Source organism: Fukomys damarensis, unplaced genomic scaffold (assembly GCF_012274545.1).
Source record: "Fukomys damarensis isolate Sample0158 unplaced genomic scaffold, DMR_v1.0_HiC HiC_scaffold_4, whole genome shotgun sequence".
NCBI classification, from domain to species: domain Eukaryota; kingdom Metazoa; phylum Chordata; class Mammalia; order Rodentia; family Bathyergidae; genus Fukomys; species Fukomys damarensis.
In genome coordinates, this window is record NW_022900916.1 from 43,274,217 (window position 1) to 43,288,608 (window position 14,392).

The 14,392-nt window shown below is 34.2% G+C and overlaps 1 protein-coding gene across 1 annotated transcript in view; it reads left to right on the forward strand.

Annotated features, from left to right (window-relative positions):
* Positions 1–14,392, forward strand: part of Slc13a1 (solute carrier family 13 member 1) — a 94,843-nt gene that overhangs the window by 73,843 nt on the left and 6,608 nt on the right. The window contains exons 8-11 of the mRNA XM_010635378.3: positions 5,328–5,426; positions 6,549–6,650; positions 9,724–9,830; positions 11,614–11,723. Coding sequence (XP_010633680.1) covers positions 5,328–5,426; positions 6,549–6,650; positions 9,724–9,830; positions 11,614–11,723 — 418 coding nt within the window. The remainder of the gene's footprint in view (positions 1–5,327; positions 5,427–6,548; positions 6,651–9,723; positions 9,831–11,613; positions 11,724–14,392) is intronic.

Genomic DNA, 14,392 nt, shown 5'->3' on the forward strand with positions numbered 1-14,392 from the left:
CACACACACACACACACACACACACACACACACACACACACTCAACCACTCCACAGATACTGTATGTGCTTTAAGTAGTTGCTTAACAGCATATAAGCACATAATTGTCTTCAAGATATATGTAACACTCAATTAGGGCTCCAAATTTGCTAAACTTCATGAAAATATAATTTAACCTGACAAGGTATCTACTACTACCTAACTAAAATTTGCCAGGCAAAATGTCAAGACACTGTGAAGCCCCCAGAAAGAAAGAAATACTTTTTCCAGTTGTACTGATGTTCAAAAATTATTGACACATCCAATTTTTTTAGTCTTTTCAATTTTTATTTTATCTTATGTTTTACAATTGTATTCATCAATTTTATTGGTACATTTTAGGTATACATTATGATCACCTTCATCATTGGGAATTTGTACCTGAACCTGACATATCTTGGTTTTTGTTTTTTCCCATTCCCCTTCTCTCCCTTCCACCCACTCATCCTTCCTTATTTACAAAAGCTTTGTTTCTGTTTTTGCTTTTCTCATATTTCTTCTTTCCCTTCTTTCTTTTCTTCCACCCCCTCCTACTTCTCCTTACCATTTGAACTTTTTCATCCTATTTCACATTATCTATTGTACATTATACTACAAAACTACTGTGATAAAAACAACACGGTATTGGCAGAGAAACAGACCCAACGATCAATGGAACAGATTAGAAGATACAGAAACAACTCCAGACATACTCAGCCATCTCATCTTTGACAAAGAAGCCAAACACTCTCACTGGAAGAAAGATAGCCTCTCTAATAAAGGGTGCTGGGAAAAACTAGCTTTTAATTTGCATAAGATTCAAACTAGAACCATGCACTTAACTAAAATCAAAATAGATCAAAGATCTAAATATTAAAACAAACACTAAACCTCCTAGAAGATAGGGTAAGTAGAACTCTTGAAGGCATCGTCATAGGAAAAACTTTATGGACATCTCCAGCTCATACAGTTGTGTGGTACTCTACTAAGATTATGGTTGATAATAGCTCAGAGAGTTTCTACAAATACCCTCATAGAAAATAAATGACAGCATAGGAATTTCTCCACAGGTATCAAGAAATCATGACCCTGGTCCTCTTCATTATAATGGCCCTTCTATGGTTCAGCCGTGATCCAGGATTTGTTCCTGGTTGGTCTGAACTTTTTAGACAGTAAGTATTATATGATATTCATGTCCAACCTTCTTGTTTTATACTCTGCTTTTCTCCTTCACAGTTCTACGACTTTGAAAGTTTATAAAAGATTTTTTCTTCTTTTTATATAAATGTTTATTATGTAAAATAAATGCCACTTGATGTTTCTCCATAATCAGACAAATTCACATTCTGTGCTTTTCACCAATTTGAGGTAGTTTTTATTTCTTTGAAGGACTATTTTGGGGGCATGATGTCTTTCAGAATAGTTTTGTGCTAATTCACTACAAATTCTACCTAGCCTCCTTTTCATACATAAAGAATTTGTCAATAAGTAACAAGACTGATTTTAAAAACCAATGCTAGAAACAGTTCAGAACTAATTACATCTCTCAGTGTCTTACATATCAGCAGTCATTGCTGAGTCATGTGAAGTGAGGGGGAAGATTGTAGCCAAATTTCCTAAATTAAGAGCCGTCCTACACATCAATATAAGTAATTTTGTTTTGATATTTGTGTTTCCAATATATATTTCACCAAAATACTCTAATTCCTAAATTCAGCAGATCTATGGCTTAGACTTGCTGTCTTATACTCCCCAGGAAAAATTCTGAGGGCAGAAACAAAAATTGAGTCAGCTCTATTCTAGCTGTGTTGAACAAGGAAGCTTCTCCTTGTCTGAATCAGAGCCTTCTGGTTTTACAGGCCTTGCCAATATTTTTCAACTGTGCAAAACTTGAATCCAAATTTCTAATGACAACACAAGTCAAGCAATGAAAGGTGCTGGCAAGTTTTAGAAGATCAGCTTCAGCTTAAAATAATTTTTCGGATGTGGGAAGGGTAGGGGAAAGGAAATAAGAGAAAAGAAAAAATATGAGAAAATGGAAAAAAATGTTTTGTAAATAGGAAAGGGAGGAGGGGGTGAAGAGAAGACAGGGGTATGGGGAAAAATGAGAACCAAGACCTGTCATGTAAAGGTACAAGATCCCAATGATGACTGTAACTCTACTGTATACCTAAAATGTACCAATAAACTCAATGAGAAAAAAAAATCATTTTTATTTCCCTTTGGATTAAAAATTTTCATTTTGAGATGCCTAACCCCTCCAATCATCTAATTATTCAAGGCAAGTTATTCTTTAATAGTTGATACTCTTTCTGATTCATAATAGGATCTAGAGTAACATAAAAAAGCAATTCTCACTTTAAAAATCAAAATTCTACCATCCTAAGTAAGGAAAATCTTTCTACAAACACTAGTGTGTAAAAGATAAGTGAAATGAGACAAAAATCCCAAAAGGAAACTTAATATAATCAACTTCAAATTTTTATTCCTCATGGGAAGATGATATAATTCGGGAGCTGTTTTGTTATTTCTCATGAAAAAAAATAATTCACATTCATTTTTATACAGTTTTATTTAAATAATTTCAAAGACCTATGAATAAAACATCATATTATTCACCAAGCCAGGCTGAACTCAGCCTTTTGTGCTTCTTTTGAAAAGCAAAGCAGTATCACCAGGTGTGGTTCCCTGCCTAGGCTACATTTTCCAAGCTTTAGTAGCGTAAAGTCTGACCCTGTCTCCCCTTGATTCTTCCTGATTATACTCCAGAACTGTCCAATTGAGTTAGGAGAGGAAAGATGGTGCTGATGACTAAACAAAATTCTTTACAGATTGTGGGATCAGCATGTGGCAGTTCTCCTGCTGGAGCAATTGTGTGGAATATCACTGCCTTTGGCAGGCGGGCATCAGTGGGGAGAGGTCCGCTGCATAACAAGTGCCCCTCTCAGGAAGTCTGAGCCTCTGGGGGCCTATTCAGTGACACAGGTAGAAATGCCAGCTACAGGGAATAGAACTCCAAGTCAGTGGAGAAGTATTCGGCCTCAGGCCCACTGTTTCCGTTCTTTGTTGCTATGTGTAATGAATTTATAAAATATATGTGCAATAACTGTTATTACTTTAAAATGGTCTACCTCTTTGAAAGGAGAAATTAAGAAGATAAAGGAAAGATATATTAAAATATGTTCTGTAGGAGGGAAAAATCCCATGAAGCACATACATTATGCGAAGTGCATAAATCATGATCAGTGACATGTTTCAACAGTTCCCTTGCTGTCCACTGTCAGTTAGAATAGCTTCATGCTTTAGCTAATTTCTCAGTGTCTTATTCAGTCTGCTAGGGTGTTCACACCCTCAATCAACAACTAGAATTTATCAACCACTCCCCTGCTGGGCTACCATACATTCTCATTAGTGTGCTAGCCGTTAACACTGTTAGCTTGCCCATTATAAATGACCCGGGCGTACTTCAGAAAAGAAGCTCATCTATCAGTGCCTCGAAACTTATTGAAATGGAGAGGCTGATACATTGTCATAGGCTTTGTCAGTTCCTCTGTAAAGGCATTAACCTTCCTTTGTAGCAATGCCATCTTGTCTTTGACTTAACCATTTACATGATCATACTGTGTGGAAGGAGAGTCCTATCTTTTTCTTTAGCGATATTTTTCTATAGATAGTTATTGTGGAGGCCTATAGATTAGGTGCTTTATTTTTTAAGAGAAGAAGAATTTATTGAGAAAAGATAGCTTCTGCCTAAGAGAGACAGCAGGGGTCCAGTGGCTTGCTCAGGGTAGTTTCTTATAATAGTATTTATGTTTTTTCAGGGGGCAAAATTCTAAGACTGGAAGAATTACTAGTTAGGAATCTGATTGAGATTGTAAAATGTAATTATGTTCTCACTGATCATAAATTGAACAGTATCTATTTACTTATTGAGGTACATGCATAAGGGTAATTAGGAATGTATATGATAGATGGTTTAAGAAGTAAGGAAATATACTCCTTCAAATGAAATACACCTTAACAAGTTTGTATAGCCAAGTTATAGGGATTAATTAAAACAAAAAGCAAAAATAAAAAAGAATAATCAAACCACAAAATGTGTCTCTCTGAGATGCCTGCCTTCTTACTATCCCAGTCTTCCTTCTTATTCTCTTGTAAACATGCATGTTTATCCCTGCAATTTTACAAGATAAAATGTCCCTGCTTTCTACATCTACCATAATGTAAACTGAACTACCCTAGATATTCCAAAAGATAATCTCTAAGAATCTAGCCATTTCTTCATTTTTTTTTTCAGACTCTGGAGAGTTTTCTTTTTAATCCACATCTAGAGCAACAACACACACACACACACACACACACACACACACATGATTAAGGTTTTAAAGACACTGAACTTCAGAAGAGAAATATTAGTCACAGTGAAAAAAGTCATGAGAACAAGAAGCTAAAAGCTATAAAGAGTGGCAGGGAATGCCGGGAATTAGCTCAGTGGTTCCACTGCCTGCCTTGCAAGCACAAGGACCTGAGTTTGATCCCTGGTACCAAAAATATACATAAATCAATAAATAAAGAGTTGCGGTTATTATTGGAAATAAATGAGAAGATACTGGGTGTATTAGGACATAGGTTTAAGAAACTTAGAGGAAAACATCATATAATAAAGTTGGTTTTAAAGAATGGACCTTGTTTGGACTCTGACCTGTATCAGTGTATGTGAATTCCCTGTTCCAGTGTATAGCTCAAGTTAAGCAGTTTTGTGAATGTAATGAATGTGATAGAAACTGCCTCATAAATTTGCCAAATGCACTATTAAGTGGGTGAATTAACTATTTACTGTGTATGCTAGTGTTAAGAAACAACAGGCCAAAGAGAGCATCTATGCTATTATCACTGTCTCTTCCTCAATTTTTCTGACTAGTGTGACAATACTTATACAAGTGCAACAATTAGCAACCGACATGCATAATAAATTTATTTTTAACAATATAATTATAAATTATATAATAAAGTGTTAAATAGAGATGAGTGGTACACAGCAAATGCCAGTGGTGCAAAAAGTATTTGGAAATAAGCAGTAGACAATGTCATGGAAAATATACAACAAAAACTAAGCACTGAAAAGTGAGCAAAGCAGGCAAAACAGAAGAGGTTAGAGAACATTCAAAGGAGGAAGGAGAAGTAAAGACAGAATGGAGAGATATTATTAGCATGGAGATTCATATTTTATGAAGTTTTTGCAAAATAGCTTTCATCAAAGAAAATAGTGATGGAAGAATCCTTTGCTTAACAGACATATTTTTTTTCAGTTTTAAGGAGATGTTCAAATGTGGCAAAAGCCAAACAGCTAAAGAAAAAGCTTGTGCTGAAGTGATTATGCAAGAATACCAAAAACTTGGGCCAATGAGGTAAGGTATGCATGTCTGTGTGTGTGTATTCTCACACACACACACACACACACACACACACACACACACACACACTCAACCACTCCACAGATACTGTATGTGCTTTAAGTAGTTGCTTAACAGCATATAAGCACATAATTGTCTTCAAGATATATGTAACACTCAATTAGGGCTCCAAATTTGCTAAACTTCATGAAAATATAATTTAACCTGACAAGGTATCTACTACTACCTAACTAAAATTTGCCAGGCAAAATGTCAAGACACTGTGAAGCCCCCAGAAAGAAAGAAATACTTTTTCCAGTTGTACTGATGTTCAAAAATTATTGACACATCCAATTTTTTTAGTCTTTTCAATTTTTATTTTATCTTATGTTTTACAATTGTATTCATCAATTTTATTGGTACATTTTAGGTATACATTATGATCACCTTCATCATTGGGAATTTGTACCTGAACCTGACATATCTTGGTTTTTGTTTTTTCCCATTCCCCTTCTCTCCCTTCCACCCACTCATCCTTCCTTATTTACAAAAGCTTTGTTTCTGTTTTTGCTTTTCTCATATTTCTTCTTTCCCTTCTTTCTTTTCTTCCACCCCCTCCTACTTCTCCTTACCATTTGAACTTTTTCATCCTATTTCACATTATCTATTGTACATTATACTACAAAACTACTGTGATAAAAACAACACGGTATTGGCAGAGAAACAGACCCAACGATCAATGGAACAGATTAGAAGATACAGAAACAACTCCAGACATACTCAGCCATCTCATCTTTGACAAAGAAGCCAAACACTCTCACTGGAAGAAAGATAGCCTCTCTAATAAAGGGTGCTGGGAAAAACTAGCTTTTAATTTGCATAAGATTCAAACTAGAACCATGCACTTAACTAAAATCAAAATAGATCAAAGATCTAAATATTAAAACAAACACTAAACCTCCTAGAAGATAGGGTAAGTAGAACTCTTGAAGGCATCGTCATAGGAAAAACTTTATGGACATCTCCAGCTCATACAGTTGTGTGGTACTCTACTAAGATTATGGTTGATAATAGCTCAGAGAGTTTCTACAAATACCCTCATAGAAAATAAATGACAGCATAGGAATTTCTCCACAGGTATCAAGAAATCATGACCCTGGTCCTCTTCATTATAATGGCCCTTCTATGGTTCAGCCGTGATCCAGGATTTGTTCCTGGTTGGTCTGAACTTTTTAGACAGTAAGTATTATATGATATTCATGTCCAACCTTCTTGTTTTATACTCTGCTTTTCTCCTTCACAGTTCTACGACTTTGAAAGTTTATAAAAGATTTTTTCTTCTTTTTATATAAATGTTTATTATGTAAAATAAATGCCACTTGATGTTTCTCCATAATCAGACAAATTCACATTCTGTGCTTTTCACCAATTTGAGGTAGTTTTTATTTCTTTGAAGGACTATTTTGGGGGCATGATGTCTTTCAGAATAGTTTTGTGCTAATTCACTACAAATTCTACCTAGCCTCCTTTTCATACATAAAGAATTTGTCAATAAGTAACAAGACTGATTTTAAAAACCAATGCTAGAAACAGTTCAGAACTAATTACATCTCTCAGTGTCTTACATATCAGCAGTCATTGCTGAGTCATGTGAAGTGAGGGGGAAGATTGTAGCCAAATTTCCTAAATTAAGAGCCGTCCTACACATCAATATAAGTAATTTTGTTTTGATATTTGTGTTTCCAATATATATTTCACCAAAATACTCTAATTCCTAAATTCAGCAGATCTATGGCTTAGACTTGCTGTCTTATACTCCCCAGGAAAAATTCTGAGGGCAGAAACAAAAATTGAGTCAGCTCTATTCTAGCTGTGTTGAACAAGGAAGCTTCTCCTTGTCTGAATCAGAGCCTTCTGGTTTTACAGGCCTTGCCAATATTTTTCAACTGTGCAAAACTTGAATCCAAATTTCTAATGACAACACAAGTCAAGCAATGAAAGGTGCTGGCAAGTTTTAGAAGATCAGCTTCAGCTTAAAATAATTTTTCGGATGTGGGAAGGGTAGGGGAAAGGAAATAAGAGAAAAGAAAAAATATGAGAAAATGGAAAAAAATGTTTTGTAAATAGGAAAGGGAGGAGGGGGTGAAGAGAAGACAGGGGTATGGGGAAAAATGAGAACCAAGACCTGTCATGTAAAGGTACAAGATCCCAATGATGACTGTAACTCTACTGTATACCTAAAATGTACCAATAAACTCAATGAGAAAAAAAAAATCATTTTTATTTCCCTTTGGATTAAAAATTTTCATTTTGAGATGCCTAACCCCTCCAATCATCTAATTATTCAAGGCAAGTTATTCTTTAATAGTTGATACTCTTTCTGATTCATAATAGGATCTAGAGTAACATAAAAAAGCAATTCTCACTTTAAAAATCAAAATTCTACCATCCTAAGTAAGGAAAATCTTTCTACAAACACTAGTGTGTAAAAGATAAGTGAAATGAGACAAAAATCCCAAAAGGAAACTTAATATAATCAACTTCAAATTTTTATTCCTCATGGGAAGATGATATAATTCGGGAGCTGTTTTGTGTGTAGGAAACCAGTGTATTTGCTATGGGCAGGTGCTTTTGTCACCTAGCAATGTGAGAGGAAACAGCAGGAAAAAGAACAAAGATTGGACAATGGGATTTTAAGATAGAAATCTAATGACAAATCCAAAGCAAATAACATTTAAGCGTAATATTTTATAAAACTCAGACCACCTAATTCATAATGAACTAGGAGATGGAGAGAGGCGAGCCAAAGGGGATAATCAGATAATTAACATGTGGAGCCAGTGTGCTGACTCCTAATGACGAATGTAAGCATCTGTACTAAAAACATGTACCGATAAAACCTGTTCAAAGTGCTTTGAAAGTGTTCAATATGTATACCTTAATTCTATTTAATATATGGTCTATAGAATATATTTGTTTCTGTAGAAGTTTCAAGCATTCAAAATTTCTAAAGTTAGCATGATAAATTAAGATTTATAGCTACCACCTAAGATTTTTATTCCATCTGTTTGAACCTGGACTGAATTCAGTATGCCTTTTTTGTATAAAGTAAAATCCAGTTGCATAATGCCTGGTCTAATTTGGCAAAAATTCAACCAAAAATTATAGCTGAAATAAAGAATGAGGAAACAATATACTGATAAATAGTTGTCAAGTTTATAGAATAAAATGTGCCACGATGGGGTTTTAGTCAACAAAGAAAAGAATAATTCTCTATTTAAGGAAAGTAAGCTTCTTTAAAAATTTGTTACACTGAAAAATACAATGAATTTTCTTGATTAGTTAGGTTTTCCAGGTAAATTATGATTTAAGTAGCTTCTGTACCATGTAAATTTTACTGAGTTTCAAGATAGAAAAACATTCCTTATGAAGTATGTATTTCTTCTCAGGTGATGAAAATGTACTTAATTAATATTGCAGACTTTTAAAACTGTAATCTAATTATTTATGCTTATTTTATTTGTATGTTGTCTCTAGTTGCTTCTTAACTATTGAAGCTTCTGGTATCCTGTCTTACTTGTTGGAATGGCCCTTAGTGATTCTAAGACCCTATCTGTCCCTGATCACTCTTAATTTGTACAGTGATCATTTATAAACATCTCATAAACCATTTCATTAATTAAGATGGGATTGAGCTTCACAGAGTACAAACCATTAAATGGGTTAATTTCATTTGTATGATATGTCTAGGACCTATAGCTGCAGAATCAGGTGTTAAATCTTAGAAAATAAATCAGTTATTTTTTGCAACTTATAAAAGAGTTTGAGAAGACGAGGACCATCAGGCCTTGGCACCATTCAATAAAATGCTATAAATCAATTGTATGGAGCCTTACCTTAAATAGCAATGGTTTCAAACTCAATTATTTCCAACAAAATTAAAGAAATATTTCAAAAAACTGATTAACAAATCTGCAGGCTTATCTAAAAGGGAAATTTGCCTTCTTGGCCTACTAGGTTAATGTCTCTATATTAATATTGAAAATAAGTAGAAATACATGGAAATATGATCTGAGATGATCAGTTCTAGTAAGTTATGCTATTTACTGGAAATCTATATTTTTTAGAGCAGATTATCCATAATAAATAACTTTTACCTCTAGTACTACTCACATGTATATACTATAAGTGGAATCAATCCATTTAACACTATGTACTCTATGAAATTACTAAAATGTTATTAGTATAGTCAATGAATATTTTTGCTTATGTAAGTCTTTAATGCCATTTTTTAATGTACATATTTTTTCAGGTACTCTGGTTTTGTAACAGATTCAACTGTTGCCTTAATTATAGGACTCCTTTTCTTCCTGATCCCAGCAAAGATACTGACTAAAACTACATCTACAGGAGAAATTGGTTGAGTATCTCTTACAGCTGATCGAATTTGACAGAAAAGCCAAAAACATGAAATGCCATCACTTTCCATTAGAAGGAGCAGCCTTCCGGACAGAACTCCTGGCTCAGCAGGCCATATTTGGAGACAGTACACCTTATTCGTTCAGCTCCTGTCCTCCACCCATAAGAGGAGTCATCTGACTTTTCCAAAGAGAGTAGATTTCCTTATGCACTATGGACTGGGACCTACTAGTACAAGTGATACTATTTGACCTATGATAAACCCACTCCCACTACCATAATTAGAATTAATCTTACGGTTGGAAAACAGAAACAAGAACTTGGAAATCACTATTTTATGATGAGGCCTTGCAGTAAATGCTAAGGATATACAAACCATGATGTGAATTTCATGAGAAAGAGCATTTACAGCCTCATAGTAGTCTTGGAAGAAAAGCAAATTAATCCCACATAGTCATAACCGATTGTCATGATGGAAAAATGCTGTTCAGTGGGAGTATTCATTATATTTACAATATGTGGACAAAGAAGCATCACACTGGCATGAACATACACCTCCCACATACACATCTCCTTAATCATAGGATGCACTTGGGTCTGTGTTTACAATAGCATAACACATTGCCAGTAGTCAGATTCCTAATTGCCAAAGTGGGACAAAAGATTTATTGTAGTTTGGAAATAGACTAGTAGGATAAAGCAGTGACACTGTTTTGATTTGTTTACTTTCACTATGATGGGTACAGGACTCGTGCAATTCGGTTGGCTCACCTGACTCTGACTCACTGTCCATCAACAGCTAATAGCTCAGATTTTCAGGGCTTGATTCATATGAACAGCATAATATAAAAATAAATGCCTTTTATCCTTTACTTGAGATTGCAAGGTCTAGATGTGCATTAAGGAAATATTGCAATATTTAGCACTGATTTTTATGAGACCCTGAAGACTCTAATCATTTCATCGAAACCCTAGAGGGGAATCAATGATTGGCTTTAGCTTCCCAGATTCCTACATCTGACTCTCTTCCTTAGAAAGAGCCTTGGCCTATCCACCTTTCTACTTTCTTTCTTTAATGCTTTCCACCCTGATGTATTCATTCATGCTTGGTTTTAAAATGATGCCTATGGCATAATATATTAAATTTTCAACAAGAGGTGTATTTCAGAAACGTATGTGTTTTGACAGGATATATAGTCTTAATCCAAGTAAGAAACATTGTAGAAAAACTTTAATCATTTGTGAAGGTAACTTTGAGAGTATTTTAGGGTAGTTTTTATTTGAGAGGAGATAGGAAGGAGGCTTATTAATATATTATAATCTCACTATGTAGATGTTATAATATTAGATGCGGATGATATGCTCATAAATGAATTTACTTATCGACAAATCAATGGAAAGATTAGAACAGGAGTATCTAGAGATGTCTTTATAATGTCTTCATGAGCATTATGATTTTCAAAAATGATATTTTAACCTTTTAATCAGAACTTTTAATTACCTTTAAACTAGAATCCCGATAGGTCTGTTATGATTCCTTTTATAATTTAAAATATCCAAAGTATTTTTCCAAGTTATAATTGTTTTCTTTTTAAAAATATAATGTTCCACTTAGGCTAAGTGGAAATTACTCTTAAGTCCAGATCAAATCTCCTCTTTAGAAACAAGTTAGAATATTACAAACTTCTATGAGGAAACTATATGTGATCCTAATTTTTTAAAAGTAACATGTCATTTTGTCACGTTTTAAGCAATGTTTAACTGTAGGACTTTTTTTTCACAGTTACTTTTGATTATTCCCCACTGATTACTTGGAAAGAATTCCAGTCATTCATGCCATGGGATATAGCCATCCTTGTTGGCGGAGGGTTTGCTCTGGCAGATGGCTGTGAGGTAATACTCTGTGTGTAAGATATTTAACAGTTACCTAGATGGTTAAAACGAAGAACTCAAAGACATTCAGTCTTCTGGTATATTCTGATTTATTCTATTAAATAATGCAGATTTCAATAGGGGTGCAGTGAACATACTACACAGATGAGGTGAGTTTAGGGTTCAAGAAGTTTTCCAGGTGGCAAGCAAAAAGCATATTTTTTTATGTTGGTCAAACATGTCAAAAGAAATAATGTGAAGGGGATTAAAATTATTAGTCCACTACATAGTGTTAGAAGGCTAACATAGTAGGAAAAAATTTACATAAAATATTGTGTAAAGTAACTCCTCATGAAACATATTTCTTGTTTGTTTATACCTTTGCCTTATTTCATGATGAATTTGAGTGGTTTTTGGATTTCAATATATTGTGGTCCTATTGCTGTCAAAAAGAATGAGAAATAATACTGACATTAAATGTATTTAATAAGTTCTTGTTGAATGAAGTCTGGGGAGAATTTCATACAACCATATTTGATATTATGTCCATTCTTAAGAAGGTATTTAAAAAAACAGTATGAAGAATGCAGTTGGCTATTTATTTGATCTTTATATCCAGTTAATACAATATAGCAGTCTGGGGAGGCCCTTGTCCCTTATAACTGGCCTCCTCACTGTATAGTGGTTGGAAAAAAAGTACCTGCAAGAATTCCCTAAACATTGTGTACTTTTAGGCGAGTTAAAAACCAGCTGCTTCTTGATTTCAAAGACTTTTGTGAAGCACTCAAAGATTATGACTGTTCCATCTCCTTATTCATCACGTTGAGGAGTGGTGAGAGAAGTGTTATGTCAAATCCTTTGTAAGGGGTTAAGTTTTTATACTTCTCAATATAAATATCTTCTCTCTTCTTCTTGGTAACCTATTGGAAGACTTCACTTCTATGTTTATTGCCAATTTCCTGCATAGCATTTAGATACTGAGCTTTTAGCAAGAGGATTTAGTAATAGCTGAAAGTCTTGGAAATTGACTCAATTCTGAATGCCTTTTGCAAAATTGTTTTAGGTATAGATTTTGCTTGCCTCATTACCTGCCCATAGAAATAGTAGAAATATATGAAAATTACACTTTCCTTTTCTACTACTGTACTTCAGCAGTAATAAGATCTGAATTAGATTAAATAACTTCCATTTGTGTGTCTACCAGTCTGCACTGTAAGGAAGTCAGAACCAAAATCTCTTGCATTGATAGGAATTTTGTTCATCTCTCCTCCTGCAGAATGACTAGATTGGACCCTAGACACTCAAAATGCCTTTGAAAACACCCACCAGACCCTAGAGCAGCAAAATTTGAGTAAATTAAAAGGTGTGAACTTAATCTGATGCATTAGATACTCTCGGTGGAACAATTAAGTATACCACCAATGTAGCTCTAGTTTGTCATAAAAATTCTATTATTCAAAATTAGTTCTTGAAGAATACCCACAATAATCCACTCCTAAGTGACCAGCATTAAATCATGAACCTCAAAAACTATGGCTCTAGGCAAATGTGTCCACAGAAAAATGTTTTTAGAAAATTTTGACACAGTTAATTTTTTAAACTTTTGGTTTTATTTTAATTAGCCTGGTAAATGTACAGAATCAGATAATGTTTCTAGCTGAGAATAGTAACATAGCAGTACCTATAGCATTGACCTCATTGCAATTGCTTCTATCTTAAAATGTCCTTGCCTTACTTTAACATAGCAGAGCTCTTGCAAGCTGGTAGTCATGTTTATATATTTGTCAGTGAATAAGTGTTTCTCTTCCCTATTTGCACATTCCTCAAAAATTTTCTCCTGAAGTAAACATGTATTAACATTTTTTAGATATCCAGTAAATTACAAGAGCAGAGCTAAAAAGTATGAGTCTATTAAATTAAAAAAAACTATGCAATAAGGTCAATAACAGATAAAAGGTGTTGAAAATTTTTGAATGGAAGGAAGATATTTGAGATGTAACTGACTTTGTATAAAAATAATGGACGATGAAGCAGTAGGCTGGCATATGGTTAAGCCAATGAGAAACAAGGCGGGTTATGGAAAGATCCTGGAAGAGGTCAGGGTTGGATTGGAGGCAGCAGATTATGCTGAAAGCAAGTGGTAAAGCCAGAGCTAAATAAGGAGGGTGGTTTCAAAAGTTCAGGAGTAGCTGTGGGTCCCCCAGAAGCTTTTCCCATCCCTGAGTAGACTCTTTTCCCAGGTTAAAAAAAAAGTTAAAGTTTACCAATGAGATCCTGGCTCATGGCTCAGTCTCATATAATAAAGTCTACACTTCAACAAGATTTTCTTGGCACAAAGAGATTCCAGTCATCATTTTGTGTCTCTAATATACAATCAAGAATCACCAGAAAGTTGGGAAAGATACTGATACAAAAAAAGAGAGACAAGAAAAAATAAACACAAAAGCAAAAGGGAGCATAAAAAAGTGAGGAAAACAGTTGAAGACATATGAAGCAAGAGAAAACTTTTAAAAATTGTCATTGATGCCTCAAAGGGATATTAGAAATATTAAGGACATAAAACTAAAATAGACTGGAACAGTATAAAAATGACATGGTTAATAAATATGCATGTATATGTATATTATACATATATATGGAAATAGGCATATATATTATACATATGTGTATATCTATACATATATAAACAT